This window comes from Curcuma longa, chromosome 18 (genome assembly GCF_044706935.1).
Source record: "Curcuma longa cultivar G26 ecotype Majalengka, Jawa Barat chromosome 18, ITB_CL_G26_1.1, whole genome shotgun sequence".
Lineage (NCBI taxonomy): Eukaryota > Viridiplantae > Streptophyta > Magnoliopsida > Zingiberales > Zingiberaceae > Curcuma > Curcuma longa.
The window spans coordinates 5,543,669-5,559,574 of NC_133878.1; the positions used below are offsets into that span (position 1 = coordinate 5,543,669).

General features: G+C 37.3%; 2 protein-coding genes and 2 long non-coding RNA genes across 5 annotated transcripts; 1 reads left to right on the forward strand and 3 right to left on the reverse strand.

The window, feature by feature from the left end:
• The first annotated feature begins 2,416 nt into the window (after nucleotides 1-2,416).
• On the forward strand, nucleotides 2,417-4,453 carry LOC141812188 (uncharacterized protein C24B11.05-like). 2 transcript variants are annotated; one of them, XM_074700220.1, is made up of 8 exons: nucleotides 2,712-2,793; nucleotides 2,897-2,962; nucleotides 3,061-3,158; nucleotides 3,243-3,280; nucleotides 3,362-3,449; nucleotides 3,551-3,951; nucleotides 4,040-4,106; nucleotides 4,186-4,453. In XM_074700220.1, exons 1-6 carry the CDS (start codon nucleotides 2,727-2,729, stop codon nucleotides 3,692-3,694), a joined length of 501 nt encoding a protein of 166 aa, XP_074556321.1. In that variant the 5' UTR covers nucleotides 2,712-2,726; the 3' UTR covers nucleotides 3,695-3,951; nucleotides 4,040-4,106; nucleotides 4,186-4,453. The 2 variants fall into 2 exon arrangements, with proteins under 2 accessions (XP_074556322.1, XP_074556321.1); XM_074700221.1 differs by lacking the exons at nucleotides 3,551-3,951; nucleotides 4,040-4,106; nucleotides 4,186-4,453 and adding an exon at nucleotides 2,417-2,506 and having other exon boundaries at nucleotides 2,711-2,793; nucleotides 3,362-3,533.
• Nucleotides 4,454-5,229: 776 nt separating this feature from the next.
• LOC141812071 (uncharacterized) lies at nucleotides 5,230-6,390 on the reverse strand. Its single transcript, XR_012600241.1, has 3 exons — nucleotides 6,305-6,390; nucleotides 5,653-5,776; nucleotides 5,230-5,563 (listed from the first exon to the last, which is right to left on the reverse strand). It is a non-coding gene; the product is annotated as an uncharacterized LOC141812071 (long non-coding RNA).
• Nucleotides 6,391-6,402: 12 nt separating this feature from the next.
• On the reverse strand, nucleotides 6,403-6,858 carry LOC141812072 (uncharacterized). The gene is made up of 3 exons (XR_012600242.1): nucleotides 6,763-6,858; nucleotides 6,594-6,659; nucleotides 6,403-6,495 (listed from the first exon to the last, which is right to left on the reverse strand). It is a non-coding gene; the product is annotated as an uncharacterized LOC141812072 (long non-coding RNA).
• Nucleotides 6,859-11,193: 4,335 nt separating this feature from the next.
• Nucleotides 11,194-13,527, reverse strand: LOC141812093 (FT-interacting protein 7-like). Its single transcript, XM_074700140.1, has one exon. It carries the CDS (start codon nucleotides 13,525-13,527, stop codon nucleotides 11,194-11,196), a length of 2,334 nt encoding a protein of 777 aa, XP_074556241.1.
• Between the last annotated feature and the right edge of the window lie 2,379 nt (nucleotides 13,528-15,906).

Here is a 15,906-nt window from a genome sequence, read left to right on the forward strand (position 1 = left end):
GACCCTTTACTAGAAGCCCCCACCATATGGATCTGCTCTGATATCACTATTAGATCCGATTGAATCTATATATATCTCCACAACAGTACGATATTGTCCACTTTGAGCTCACACTCTCATGATTTTATTTTTGGACTTTATCCAAAAGGTGTCATACCAATGAGATATTTTTCCATCTTATAACCCCAGAATCTTTTTCATATATTTTTAATTTAGGACTTTGATTATATCTCAATAGTTATTTGGACTTAAAGGGTCCAATGAAAACAGTATGAAATTTGACTAATTTAAATTCATATATAATTTTAACCAATTAAAACTATTATATGAATCTACATTGATCTAAATTGGAAAAAATAAGTTATATAATGAGTTCAAATGAACCAAGGAACGAGAGAAATGATTATTTGTGAAATTAGACTAGTACAAATTCATATAGCAATTTTATTCAAAATTATTACATAGACCCAAAATATTTTCACAATTTGAAAAGAAAGACAATATAAATCTAGAGGATCTAAAAAATACAAAGGAGTATTTCTTGTTGAATTTTGGATGAAATTATAATAGGAACCTAAAATGTTCAAAATTTAAAAAGGAAGTTACAGAAGAACTTAGAGGAATATTTGTTTGTGCACTTAGATTAATTTGGATTCATGTAATAATTTTGGGTAAATTTTTTTTTCATGGACACAAACTAGTCTAATTTCATAAACAAAAACTATATATGTTCTCTAGACCCTTTAGACTAATGCTATGACTTTATTTTTCAATTTTGAATAATTTAAATCCATGTAATAGTTTTGTCCAAAACTACTACATGAACCCAAATTAATATAATTTTACATTAAAAAAACACTCATGTTCCTTCGACCCTCTATACTTATATTATGGCTTCCTTTTCCAATTTTAAACATTTAGATTTTTAAAGTAATTTTTGATTAAAACTACTACTTTATCATTTTGAAGGAGTTTTAACGATACAAAAGATGAAAATAACTCTTATATAATAACAAAGATTGTTCGAAGCTTCCGAAAAGATTCTAAACAATATTTTTTGAATTTAAAAATGGGTCGTTATGAGTTACATTCAATAATGAATGAAGATCTCTGAACGAGCTTCTATTTGATAGCTTAAAGGTCTCATAGTTTAACTCGAGTCAAAAATTATAACGTCTCAAAGTTCAAGTCTCCTATATCATAAAACTTTCCAGTTTGGGGCATCACCATCGTGCTACAACCATGTTTGTAAGCACAATTAAATCGTATTGGTTGTTGAGATGTCTGTGGTTGATTGAACACAATCATGTCAGGGAATACAACTAGATCGTATTCGACTCTAGACTTCTCTTAATCAAGTGGCAGCAAGAGACATAGTTGTGCCAAGGAATACGACCAACTTGTATTTGATGTTGAAAATCTTAATTATTGCTCCATTGTTGCATCAAGGCACATATATCAAAATTACAAAGTTGCAATTTTCCTTCTAGTACATTTCAAAGTTATAGAGTTATTAGGACTTGAATAAAGAAAGAGCTTATGGAAGATGTCTTCCTTCACATGATCTTTCTTTATCTTAGGGAAGAAAGAACGCTTGATTTGGCTTATTAGCAAATAGTAGTCCATGTATGAATATAGTTAAATGTATTTAATATGCAAGTGAAACTCTAAAATTAAAGTAAAAGTGGAATAAACAATATAATAGTCCTAATTAAGATGAATGCGACATCAAGCTTTGTGAGACTTAGTAGGACATCTTGAAAGGCGAGGCATCTTTCAAATAAAAATTATTTATAGTTTCTTTTTATAATCGCATGAGACAATGTTTCCAAAGTCCTCAGGTAAATCAGTTGTTTCTAAAGAACTTGAGCACTATAAAAATATACTTTCGGGGTATAATTAAGTTGATTACTGTGGAACAGATTTATTGAAATGAGTAATGATCGAATCTCGATAAAATCAAGGTAATGCCCTACTCCGTAATATTCAACTATAGTTTTTCAATTTACTTCTTCATAGATGATCGTGAAATTGATCATGTGAGACTGTTAGAGTGACGGATTCTATTTTTTATTGAAGAATTGAACACTATAAAAATAAAGACTTTTGATATCACATCCTAATATCATTAATCAGAAATGATAGAGAACATGAAACCGTAGCAGGAATCGCAGCATGACACACGTGGCGGTCCACGTGTGTCATGCCACGTGGACTGCCACGTGGGTTTCATGTTCTCTCCCCCTCCCCAAAATCTCGAAACCCATTTCCTCCTTCGGCGAAAACTCATTTCCCTCCTTCGGCGAAAATGCAAACCCTAACCCTCGTCTCTTCCTCCTCCTCCTTCGCGCCGTCTCTTCCTCCTCCTCCTTCGCCAGCTTCTGTTTGCCGCCGTTGTTGCCGCCGAGAGGACCACGCGTTCCTCTTCTCCGCGCCGCCTCCTCTTCTGCGCCTTTTCCTTCTCTTCTCTGCGCCGCCTCCTCTTCTCCGCGCCGCCTCCGCTTCGGTAATCGAGTCAAAATTGGCTCTTTCTTAGCAGGATTTCGATTTCGTCGGTTTTTTTTTGAGAATCTGTGAAGATATTGGTAATGCATGTTGTGTTATGCCGGGAAAGTGATGATTGGCCTAAAAAATGATGAAAGATTTGATCTTTTAGCTTCCTTTTTGTCAAAGTTGAGTTTTTGATGAGTTTGGTTGTATAATTTTCAAGCTTGTGAGGCATCAATATGGAATTTGAGGGTAGGTACAAGAAGGTTCAGTCTCAGGGTGGCCGATTTGATTGCCTTCTCTTTGGTGAGTCTTCGCATTTGCCTGTTTGGAGTCTCCTTTTTGTATTCTCTGAATGCAGATGAGACGTTTGTAAATTTTCCTCTGAGACCAAGCTTTATTAATGCAGATCTTGATGACACACTCTATCCATTGAGTTCTGGCATGGCCGCAGAGTGCCGCAAGAATATCGGAGGTAGAGCAAACTGATGTATCTTTAATTCATTGTCTCTATGGAGTTTTCCTTCTTCTCATTCTTTTTTGAGAAGATCATTTCTTCATTTTTTTTTCCAGAGTATATGCTTGAAAAGATTGGGATTGAAGAGAGCGAGATACCGGACTTGTGTACTGTCCTGTACCAGAAATATGGAACAACAATGGCTGGCCTAAGGGTACTTCAAAAAGTTGTTTATGTTTTATTCAAGTTTTGCTGAGTAGGTGTTGTATCAATGCAAACTTTGCTTCTTTCTTCTCAGGCCGTTGGCTACAACTTCAATTATGATGATTACCACAGGTTTGAATTTGACTCGATTCTTGTCTGATAGTGTTGGTGAATCAAAGACGATATTGATTTCTTGTTGTTTAACTTCAACAGCTTTGTTCATGGAAGATTACCTTACGAATCATTAAAGCCAGATCCTGTTCTAAGGCAACTCTTGCTGAGCCTTCCAATTCGTAAAGTTGTAAGTTTGCAAGACAAAGTTATTAAAAAACTCTGTTGGCTCAACTAATTATCCTTTTCCATTTCACTAACAAGTTCATCTGTCAATTTGCTCACACATAGATATTTACGAATGCCGATCAAGATCATGCTGCCAAAGTTCTCAAGCGGCTTGGTCTGGAGGATTGTTTTGAGGGAGTTATTTGCTTCGAGACACTGATGCCGTTTAAATATACTGAGCATTATTTGCTTCGAGATTTGTTTTGATGTTCCTTTCTATTGATTCATCCTCTCCCTCTACTTGGACAAAGCTTGTAGTCCTCATGCCGTTTGAAACTCTAATTAGGGTCGATTAATCGAGACGTAGTCCTTATGTTAGTTCTCTTTTTTGGTTGAACCAGACAATTAAGTTCCTCTAAATGAGATTTGGAAGAGGAATGGGATGATGCTACTAACCTTGACTTGCACTTCACCTTCTTTCCCTTCTCCAGCTGGTACACCTAGATATGATGCCTTTATCAACTGTAATTGTCATTTAAAATCACGAGATTATGTAAGCTCTTCTTTCTTACAAGAATTAATTGATTTTTATACCCCTGTTTGTATTTGTAGATCCAAAAATCACGAGATTATGAAAAAATCAATCAAAAGGACAGGGATCATGTGGAGGTTATCTTGTGTAAGCTCTTCTTTTTCCTATTTTGCTAGTGAAAGGCTTTTGTTTTTTTAGTTGTGATGATGCATATCTTCCTTGGCAGTTATCTTGTGGAGGTTTATCTACCTTGTATCGAAGGATATTATCTACCTTGTATCTCATGTGTATTTACCTCACTCAACCAATAAAGCAACATCATTGTCTCTCTAGGCTCTTGGCAAAGCTGCTGTTGCATTTGCAGTGTCGAGTGAACATTTGGTATGTTTTTTAGGGAGAAAATTTGCTAGGTTATATCATCAGTCATCACATTTCTTTTTGTCTAGCAATGTACACTACCTCATATGTATATGTCTTATCTTGATTTGGATCCGTCGGTGCTGCAGGCACACTCTATGATTGGATCCGCCGATGGGAAAGCTAGAATCAAGTTCATTGAAGCTGTTCTGGAAGCATCAGAGTTCAATATGTTATAAGCTTGTCAAAGGAAAGGATGGATTGGTAGAAGGAATAATAGAGTTCTGCAGTGTCACCTTCGTGTCGGTTACTGTTTACGCTCAAATACTAAGAAGCTTGAGTGCTTGTGCTTGATTTATTGTTGAACCATTGATGGTTAAGTTGGAAATGGTTTTAGGAGTTGAGGTTTGCATAATGTACACTGCTGTGTGTGTCAATTTTCTATTTCCCTTCAATGACCAAGGAATGCTTGACATTGTGATGTCTCTTGCAACTACATGGGCATTTATATTATCCAATTCAACTAGTGACTTCGGTTCATTGAACATGATGTTTGATCTGCTCTTCTTTCCAATGCAACTCAACGACAAACAAAAGGTAACCTTGCAATTTTGCCTTTAGGAAGATTAGAATTGAAGCCAAAAATGTAGGATGAAAGCAACATACAACTTCCAGTTCCCCAAGACATTCATTGGATATATAGCATGGCCTACACATTGAATGAACCAGGATTCAAGAATCATGTGGCAATCACAAACTACTGAAACTTACATTCTGAGATTAAGTACACAATATGTTCTTTTTGAAAACAAAAATTGAGTACACTTTTGCACAAAATGTTTCTGTTCATGTAAACTACATCAACATAGTCATACAAGAGTTAACAGATATCACACACACTAGAAAGCCAACCAATCTCTGCGCAAATGCAACACCATTATAAACTTCGAACAGAGGTCTAATATGACAATTTAAGCATCAAAAGTAATACAACTTCATCACCACAAGTAGTTGTCGATTTCTTTTCTTTGTTTTATCCAAATCAAAGAGTAACTTGCAATTTTGGATCTTCAACTCCTTCATGGTATCCTCTACACTTTTGGTGTTAGCCTCTAACTCCTTCATTACATTCTCTGCAGTTTTAGCATCATCCTCCAATTTGGTTATTCTTCTTAGCAATCCTGGTATTACTTGTGTTGATCTACTACACATCTCATCATCAACCCATGTCCAGAAACCACACACCCCTTCATTATGCAATTCCAAGTTATTTATGAGATTAAATATCCATATTTTACACATAAAAAATTGACAAATAATGTTAACTTTTTCCTACCTCAAATAGTGAGCATATAGCAAATCTTCTTCCTGGGTTATCAACAGTCCATGAGGTGATGATTTTCGCCGTTAGTCCACATCTGCATTTCGGTGTATTAGTGTAGTACTTAGGCATTTTTAACCTGCAAGGACAAACATACTTTATAAATTACAAACTCCAAACACCACTAAAAAATTTAAATTTCAACAATATATGAATCAATTTGCATCATCACAATATTAACATACAATAATGAGCCGACATCCTATGGCAGATATCATGGTATACACAAAATACAAGAATTTAAAGATTATGCTCTAAATTCAAAATCAAATATGAAATATTTACAGGCTAACAATGAAATATTTACGTTTCCATCGATCCGATCTCAGAACTCAGAAGAACAAAAGATGAGAGATTAAACAAGAATCAGGCTACCAACCAAGTTCAAACCTAGCGTCAGCTCTAGGTGCCTAATGATGTTGGCAATCTCGAGAAAGAGCCCGTAGTCATTGCACAGAACCTGATGGGATTCATAGCTTAGGAAAAGGATGTGGTGAAAAACTTGACAGGAACTGGAAGGCAAGAATGCCTACCAAGACAGCCATGAGGAAGGAACATTTACAAGTTATAGAGGGAGATGTTGCAAATAATTATTTCTAAATGGTACCTCTACAAGGATTTGCCCTGGCTGATTGAGGTATTCAACAACTACGGGTCAAATTTCTTGTTCACTACCCTGTTCACAGGCTTTTTGAAGTACCCTTAGGCCAGCCATTGTTGTTCCATATTTCTAGTACAGGACAGTACACAAGTCCGGTATCTTGCTCTCTTCAATCCCAATCTTTTCAAGCATATACTCTGGAAAAAAAAATGAAGAAATGATCTTCTCAAAAAAGAATGAGAAGAAGGAAAACTCCATAGAGACAATGAATTAAAGATACATCAGTTTGCTCTACCTCCGATATTCTTGCGGCACTCTGCGGCCATGCCAGAACTCAATGGATAGAGTGTGTCATCAAGATCTGCATTAATAAAGCTTGGTCTCAGAGGAAAATTTACAAACGTCTCATCTGCATTCAGAGAATACAAAAAGGAGACTCCAAACAGGCAAATGCGAAGACTCACCAAAGAGAAGGCAATCAAATCGGCCACCCTGAGACTGAACCTTCTTGTACCTACCCTCAAATTCCATATTGATGCCTCACAAGCTTGAAAATTATACAACCAAACTCATCAAAAACTCAACTTTGACAAAAAGGAAGCTAAAAGATCAAATCTTTCATCATTTTTTAGGCCAATCATCACTTTCCCGGCATAACACAACATGCATTACCAATATCTTCACAGATTCTCAAAAAAAAAAACCGACGAAATCGAAATCTTGCTAAGAAAGAGCCAATTTTGACTCGATTACCGAAGCGGAGACGGCGCGGAGAAGAGGAGGCGGCGCAGAGAAGAGAAGGAAAAGGCGCAGAAGAGGAGGCGGCGCGGAGAAGAGGAACGCGCGGTCCTCTCGGCGGCAACAACGGCGGCAAACAGAAGCTGGCGAAGGAGGAGGAGGAAGAGACGGCGCGAAGGAGGAGGAGGAAGAGACGAGGGTTAGGGTTTGCGTTTTCGCCGAAGGAGGGAAATGAGTTTTCGCCGAAGGAGGAAATGGGTTTCGGGATTTTGGGGAGGGGGGAGAGAACATGAAACCCACGTGGCAGTCCACGTGGCATGACACACGTGGACCGCCACGTGTGTCATGCTGCGATTCCTGCTACGATTTCATGTTCTCTATCATTTCTCATCATTAATTATGTGAACTTCCATCTGCTTATGAATTTAATTTCAAATCTTAATTATTAAATAAAAATATTCTATTTTTTACCATCAGATCCGGAGAGCTGTACACGTTCATAGCAACCTAAAATTTGTCTGCTAAGAATCAACGGCTGAGATCACAGCGATGAATAATTAATTATATGTTATTTTCTATTATATTTTTTTAAAAAAAAAAATCCAATCCTGCGAGCGTTGACTATACGACAAAGATGCCTGACTTCGCCAGGATTCGAACCCTTGCCTTCTTCTGTAAGTCTGTTGCGTCGTAATCAACTCACCTATGCCCCGGGGGCAAAGATGTTGCTATCTTGTTAGGCTTCAACGTAACCGTACGTTGTTTTAATTAATTAACAACTTTACTCGTAGTACTCTCTGTTTATGTTTAATGATCGAACTTGAATAAATTATTTATCGATTATTGTCATTAAGCATGTGGATTAGCTTGGGGTTTAACGCCTAGTAAACGAGCCCACGTGGCTGCCACGTGAAATAATTGATAGAAAAAACTACGCTCGCTTTCTCAGACCCCACAATATCTCCCTATCTGATGCACTTGTGGGCCAGCCACCCTTCCCCGTGCGCCGCGCCGAGCCGAGCCGACCCGCCAATGGAATCGACGTGGGATCGCCACGCGGGTGGTAAATAAAAGGGTGTCGAGAAAATGACGAAAATGTTCTTTGCAGTTGTTTTTTAAACTTCTAGTGGGATCAGGGCCGGCTAAGTTTCCTAGAAGTCCTAAACAATTTTTTTAAATGATTATTATTATTTAAAAAAAAATTTAGATAAAATAAAAATGAAATATAAAAATAAATCATAAGTGACATAATAAGTTTGAAATTTTTAATTATTTTTAATGTGAAATGTGAAGATTACAAATTTATAATAGAAATCATTGATAAGAAAATAAAAAATTAACAGAAGCATAAAAAAAGATTTGATAAGGAAATGAGGAAGATGATACCTTTAGGTCTTAAGATCACTGAAAATCTATAACAAAGGATCTTAATTCTGATCGTTCCTCTCCTTGTACCCCTTATGATGACTTCAGAAATGTCTTAAGGAGAGAAAACAAACTATCAAACTAGTAAACTGTTTAAAGTTGAGCAAAATAGATTATTAGATTAATAAGAAAGGAAGAAGAGGAATATAAATAATTAATAAATTAAAATTTTAAGAATTGAGACATATTAAATATATTGGAATCATGCTAAAATCTTTACGAAATCCAATGATCATGTCAAATTTCTACAAAATCCAATAAAGATATTTTAATAGTTTTTTATTCTCTCTCAAAATATATATATATATATATATATATATATATATATATATATATATATATAATAATTGATATATTAAAAAATTGGGTCCCAATAAAATTGGAGCCCTAGGCATAGGCCTTAATGACCTATGCCTAAAACCGGCCTTGAGTGGGATCGGTGAGTTAAATGACTATTTAGCCCCAGTGCTTTAGGAGTGTTAATTGGGTAGAATCGTAATTTGGTCACTTAGGGATTTGAGAAATTAGGTTAGACGGGATGAAACAAAGGTCAAGACTGATGGAATTAAAAGAACGATAACTCTATCAAATGGTGGTTAAGTTATTTTGATATGCTTGACAAAAATTAAAAGGAAGTCCTATTTTTTCAGAATCATTAAAGGGGTACAATAACAATAACTTTTCTTATAAAATGATATAACTATTATTTAATATACTATCTGATATTATTATCTCCTATCATCTAGTCCTATCAGTCAATTATATAAACATGATAAATCTATATGATAGTAGTTTCTAAATCATAATTACTTCAATATTATAACAGTGACAGTTTCGCAGTTGCTATCATAATTATAGCAATTACAATTTATAACTGTTACAATATGAATGTTATTTAATAAGATAAGTCTATATTATACTAGATAGCCGCTACAATATTGTAATAGTTACGATTTCATAACGGTCACAACATAAATATTATTAAACAAAATAAATTCATATTATAATAATTATAAAATCATTAATATAAATGTTGTTGAATAGATTAAATCCATCTAATCAATTTAAGAATATTTAATTACGTGGTAGGAGATAATCATATCGAATATTATATGTCATCAGTTCAGATAAGAAGGCATTAGTAAGAGCATCTGCAATGCTCGTTAAAAGAGCGTTAATAACGCTTCTTTTAATCTCTTTCCAGGTGACGTGGAGGAGAGAGTGTGGACGTGGAGGAGTGAGTGTAGAGTAAACCTTTGAACGCGTTAAAACCTTTGAACGCGTTAATGGAGCAGAGGTGGGTCCCACCCATTTTTTTTTTATTTTTTAAAACCTTTGAACGCGTTAAAACCTTAGAGCGTTGCAGATGCTCTAAGGGCCTTGTACTACAAAGTCACCTTCATGAGAGAGAGAGAGAGACCGGCCTTGTACGGTGAACTCACCTTCATGAGGGAGGGACCCTGAAGGCCTGGGGGGGTTGCAATAGGGCTTTGCTTTTAGCAGACATGTACAAATCGATTGGTAGCACTAGAGTAATAAACTCCTGTGTCCACGGGAGCCATGATGTTAAATTTGAAATATTTATGAATAAATTTAGTATTAGATTTGATTTAGAAAGAAATGTTCTCATCGGAGTTGAAGAAAGACATCTTTAATCACTCACTTTCTTATCTTTCTTGTATGTGATAATGGTTTAGGGAGCGCAATCAAAGGATGCTGGACGTTTAATTTGACCGCTGCGTGCACTTCCCAATTTACTCTGGTGGCCAATGAGAAACTTCCGTGGAACCAGATCGGTCACTCCTAGAGATAGTCAATGGGACTAACTAGAATTTATCATTTTTGTATGTGATAATGGTGTTCGCCATGCAAAGGTTATTCTTTTCTGCAAAAAAGGTGGATCCGTCACCTTAGCGGCTCCACACGGTCGGCCTCACGACCATCTGTGAGGAGGTGAGGTTATTCAATTCAAAATGACTCCTTTGCCCAAGATTTGAAGTGATTATTCGAGTCTCCTAGAGGTTTAACGATTGAAAATTAACCATTTAAAGGTTTCAAAATTTTAAACCTTTAACTTTAATCGAAATCTTTAACTTGTTTAAGATGCCTACCTATTCCCTTAAACTATAGGCGAATCAAAGTCTATATAACTTACTTACCTTTTTCAACCTTTTTACTTTAAAAAAGTGATATATTTCTATCACTTTCATATTCTATTCACGTATAGTAATTTCTTTAATATCAAAATCCTCTAACTCAACTTCTAAAAATTACACTCTTTCACAGAATTTCTCAAAACCTACTGGACTGGAGTTGCATTATCTAAGCTTAAGAGAGCTGCAATTCCTAAGAAAGATTCAACTTTTCTTGTGGTGGATTCAGACCCATTGCTTTAGCAAACACTATAAAGAAACTTAGTTTCAACCAGTTATAGAAAGAACACTTAGTTTCAGCAAACCAATCTGATTTCTTCCATGGTAGAAGCACTAGGGATCGTCAATGACTGCAAGAAGAGAAGACATGGCACGGGCAAAATGCCATAAGTAAATCTTCCAAATGGTTAAAACAATACTTCATTTTAGGAACTTAGTGCACTTGACCATGAGCAGTAACAGCTACAGCACAATTCAAACGGCAGATAAAGTTCAAATACAAGTTCAGGATTGATATGCTAAAAAAAAGCTTCAATGCTTGATAGAACCCGAATCGCAGCATAAACATGCGTGGATTTCTCAAAGCAAGCTATCTGTCCTAGCCGGCAACCTCCTGAAGAAGTTGAGCGGCACCGATGGTAGCTTATGCCTGAACCGCGGGTGTCTCAGCATGTAAAATCCAGTTAGGAGGGCGACGACTTGGAAGGGCGTTACGTAGAGAACAATGGCAGCTGCAAGGCAAAATATCAAAAATAGGGAAGTTGCTCTAGGATCTCTCCAGCTTAACAGAGACTGGAACCTCTCTCCTTGTGTAGCCAGGTCGCCAACCACAGTTTGCACCCTTCCTGCAACACTCCTTAGTCGATCATACCTCACCCTTATGATTTCATGAGGTCTGGTTGAAGGAAACCTGTCGAATTCCTCATCCAGCTCATCCGGATGGGCTGTGTCTGCGTAAGACAGACGAATATCCATGTGAGGAGGTTTCCTCGGCCGCCACCGGTAGTACCATACTCCAATCAAGAACAAGTAGAGGAACATTGTTGGAAGTATCAACTCCGGGTACAGAACCAGTATCGCATAGAGAACATGGAGGAGTACAGTTGTGATAGGGTTCTTCCAAAGGCAAATTTGGCCGAACCATTTTCCTGTAGCAATCAAACCACTGAAGACACACATGAGTCTATAGAAATTGGCTTTGCTCCTTCTCATGCTCCACATATGGGAACCTACATCCAACATGTATTCCACCACCTCCTTCCTTAGCGCCGGCTCTGCCCGACTCAACCTCATCGAGACTATCTGTGTGGATTGATGCCTCAAATAATCAAGCTGGCTAACGGTCAGCGGATGGAGGTAATGCATCTTCGGCAGTAATGGCCTGGAATAAGTATGCAGCATGTTAAGCAAAGAGGAAGAGGAGAACCGAACAGCCAACTGAACTTCCCCCATCTTTTTAACCCCTGATGTATGCAAAACCAAGAGAGGATATGAGTGTGTGTACACTTTATCAGTCTCAAGAGTAGAAAGTCGAATCCGAACTTTGCCAATTCTGTTATCTGTAACACCATTAGCCTTCTCTCCACCCTGTAAGTGGCAGTTATCAAACACACCGATCGTTATAACAGTACAAGGGTCGAAAACTTCCCAAGTGTATTGCTCATTCCATTTGGGATTGGAACTGTCAATGATTGTTCTTGTCCGAACCCATTTATGGCCATACTTAGCGACACAATAAGCATCAGTGGTGCCACGCCCATCCTTAGTCTTCATTGGCAATAATGCCTGAGCAGTTAATATGCCAAGCTCTAGAATACCAATGCTTGGTTTCCACAGCTGTTTTGCCGTAGGCCTAAGATCACTGCTATAATGTGTGGATTCATCCAAAACATGGTAACCCCCATCCAAACTTAACCTCAGATGAATGCGACTAGCAAATTTCACTTCTTTCTTCTGCTCGCCATCAGCTGCCACATGCTTTTCCAGATGGCACCACCTTGAACTTACAATGCGACAGTCCAATCTCCTCTCAACATTCTGTAGAGGAATAACCACCTTCCCTAGCACCTCATCTTTGTTTGGTCCAATTCGTTCTTCCACACTTAAGATTAAATGTTCCTCAAAAGGTTCTGCAGCAACAAGCATCAAATCTTCATTCCACAAAGGATTGGTGGATCTGCTTGCCGAAAACCTTGTCCTTAGAATTTGACCGCCAAGGTTAACTTTAACAAAGACATCAGGGAACCCGGGTTTTGGTACGAGAAGCAAATCTTGGGCCTCAATGACATTAACTCTCAGATACCAAAGCTTGGGGGAAAGGTATACCTTAGACCTAATACTGACAAGGCCATCACCGGGAACTGTTGCAGCATCAGAGTGCCAAGCTTCTGGGAATGCCTCGTCTGCTTGTGTACCCATCCAAACAGCCAGCATCAGTTCTCCCTTCACCTTCTCCCCTTTGCGATCTGCCAAGCGATACCACTGTGGTGCCAATGGGCTATCCGGTGGAACTCTTTTTGGAACCTCATTAAGATCAAACAAGACCATTCCGATAAAATCATCTTTTACTAAGTCCTTGTCCTTGACAAAAACCTCGACCACAGAAGCTTGGATCCGCTCTTTGGAAAAGGAAAACACTTGGTTCCATTCAGGGTTACTCTTCTTCTCAAAATAACGAGTTGTACCTTTGTAATTACCGAGCTTTACCTCCACATAAGGATCACAACTCCCAGTGACATCCTTAGCTGGCAGATCCTTAGCTTTCACGACGCGCACGTAGAGGTACTGCATCTGCTCAACGAGGTCATAGGTGTTGGCGAGCTTGTCACCACCGCCAAGTCCTCCTCCACCGAGGCGGGGAGCAGTCTCCTTCAAGGAGAAATCCTCCTGAGGGAGAGGGAATGGTCTCTGCATCTTCTGAAGCTATTGGCAAAATGAGAAGAGTTAAAATCACAGTGTTAGTCAGTAACTATGAAAACATGCACAAGGATGCAACGGGAAGGGCGGTAAATGAGTTTTTCTATCCTTGGGTAGAAGGAAGAAAACATCCTTTCATCCAAAAGACAATTGAACTCTGATCTTTGCTCAGAGTTACAGTCAAATTGAGAGTAATTTTTTCTTAAATAAATTTTAAACCTTCCATCCTTCTGAACAAAGGAAAGAAAGATTTAACATAATTTTTCCTCTTTCTAAACAAACAAGAGAATGAAAGAATCGACCCTCTTCCATCCTTTCTATCTTCTATTCTACCCTGTTTAATCCTTACTCTCTTTTTTACCCTTCTCATATAAACAAAGCTAGAATCCAATGGAATCCGGAACTTTGTTAAATAAAACCCTGAAAGAAACACTTCAAATGTTCTTTTTGCAGTAGAATATTGAGAGATCTACATGGCATTAGAAAGATCAGAAGAAATGTAGATGTTCCACGTTAAAACCCAAAGTTTCAGGAATCCAAAGCCTAGATCTTGCTTTCTAGTAAACTGGCATGTGTCTCACGAGTAACATTGATAATATCTACAAAAGCTTAGGCTTGAGAAACAGCAAATTCTAAACTCTAGAATGTCATATGCTTCTAACTTCCAGACCTAGAGAAGATTGAAATGAACACTATCAGCCCCAGCCGAATCGAACTCATCCACTGAAACCCTAAAACCCTAAACTTTCACATAGTAAGCTCTTTAATCCCCCCTACCCACACACACAAAGCGTAAAATGAGGGGAAGAAAAAACTGGTTTTTTTTTACGGGATGGTAAAAAACTGACTTTTTTCCTCAGAGAAAACCAAGATACGAGCAGGAAGTTCAGCATCGAAGAAGAACACTCCGATAAACTCAAAAAAAGGAAGAAAGAACCAAAAAGGTTCAGCCTTTAAGCGATCGGGAATACCTCAGAGGAGCACAATGGCGATCAAACGAGGAGGAGAGAGAATGAGACGCCGATGGGCTTCGAAGGAAAGCGCAGGCGACGGACTCGGTGGGTGCTGCACTTCTGTCCCTCACATTCGCTCATAGGTCCTCCGACGCCTGATCGCTCAGCAGATGGGAACAAAGCAGAGATCTGAAGCAAGAAGGAGATGTCGACGGGAGAATCGAGGCAAAGAGAGAGAGAGAGAGGGCACGCAAATCAACACAACACAAAGGAGGCAGCGGCAGAGCATGCAGCGAAGCAGGGCGGCCGCTGCTGTGGTTGGATTAAAAAGGAATGAGAAGGCGTCGTCGTATTTGAAATACTATAAATAAAGTTAGAAAATTATTTCTAAAATAATAAATAATATTTAAATGATTTTTTAAAAAAAATGGAGGCGGACGTGGTGGTGGGAGAGACGGCGGTCGGGAGGTTGTTTGTCACGTGACTAGCCACCTGGCGTGCTAAATATGGCCCAACAAGATCACGTTCGTTCGATTGGACTTAATTATTTTATTTTATTTTATATTTTTCCATACTTTAAAATAAAAATATATAATATATATAATAAGATGAGTTGATCATCTCGATTTCTTTTTATTTTTAAAAGAATTATCACTTTTTTATTTTTAAAATAATCCTCACTATTTGATAATCATACCAAACTTTAGAGCAATAGGATGATCACCAAGATGAAGATGTTAGCTATGTCATGTGTAGTATATCTCGTATGATCGATTAAAAATGGATGTAATTTTGATGATGGAGTGTTAAATTGTAATAAGATGTTCATTAAAATTGAAATGCATGTGTTTAGATCTATAACATGTTAATTAGTTGTACATTTATTATGATGCATTAATATATTTTAGTTGTAAAAAAAGTATAATGTCTGTGAATCATTATATTTTGAGAGATATTGAGTGATTTAGTGTGAAAATGTGAGTTGTTTAGATTGGTGATGAAACTTAAAGTATCTATGATTTTTTTAAAAAATATTTATAACTATGGCAGACCAAGCTACATTAGGTCAAGTCACAAGTGACCTAATCAAATTTATATCAATAAAATTACCACATCTTTTAATAACTAGCTATTATTGATTTCTTATGGCTAAAAAAGTTTAAAAGAGAGGAGATTATTATGATGAAACAACAACAATAACAATAATAATAATGGGGAGAGATGTGAAAACTCTCACTAGTCTCTTTATCTTATCACATGCTGTTGTGGTTCTGTATTTTTCTTTTTTTTTCTCCTCACTTAGTCACTTCTCTATTATATACATATATATATTCTCAAATGTTCATCTTTCTCGTGTTATTATTATTTTTTTACTACTAGTGAGTTTTTATAGAAAGTTCACCAAATACATTTAAAATGCTTT

What these genes read in the sequence shown, in the direction of transcription:
- LOC141812188 (XM_074700220.1), top strand. Translation starts at nt 2,727, where the DNA reads ATGGAATTTGAGGGTAGGTACAAGAAGGTTCAGTCTCAGGGTGGCCGA. An exon ending in GTGCCGCAAGAATATCGGAG is followed by an intron (nt 2,963 to 3,060) that starts GTAGAGCAAACT and finishes TTTTTTTTCCAG; the next exon opens with AGTATATGCTTGAAAAGATT. An exon ending in CAACAATGGCTGGCCTAAGG is followed by an intron (nt 3,159 to 3,242) that starts GTACTTCAAAAA and finishes CTTTCTTCTCAG; the next exon opens with GCCGTTGGCTACAACTTCAA.
- LOC141812093 (XM_074700140.1), bottom strand. Translation starts at nt 13,527, where the DNA reads ATGCAGAGACCATTCCCTCTCCCTCAGGAGGATTTCTCCTTGAAGGAG.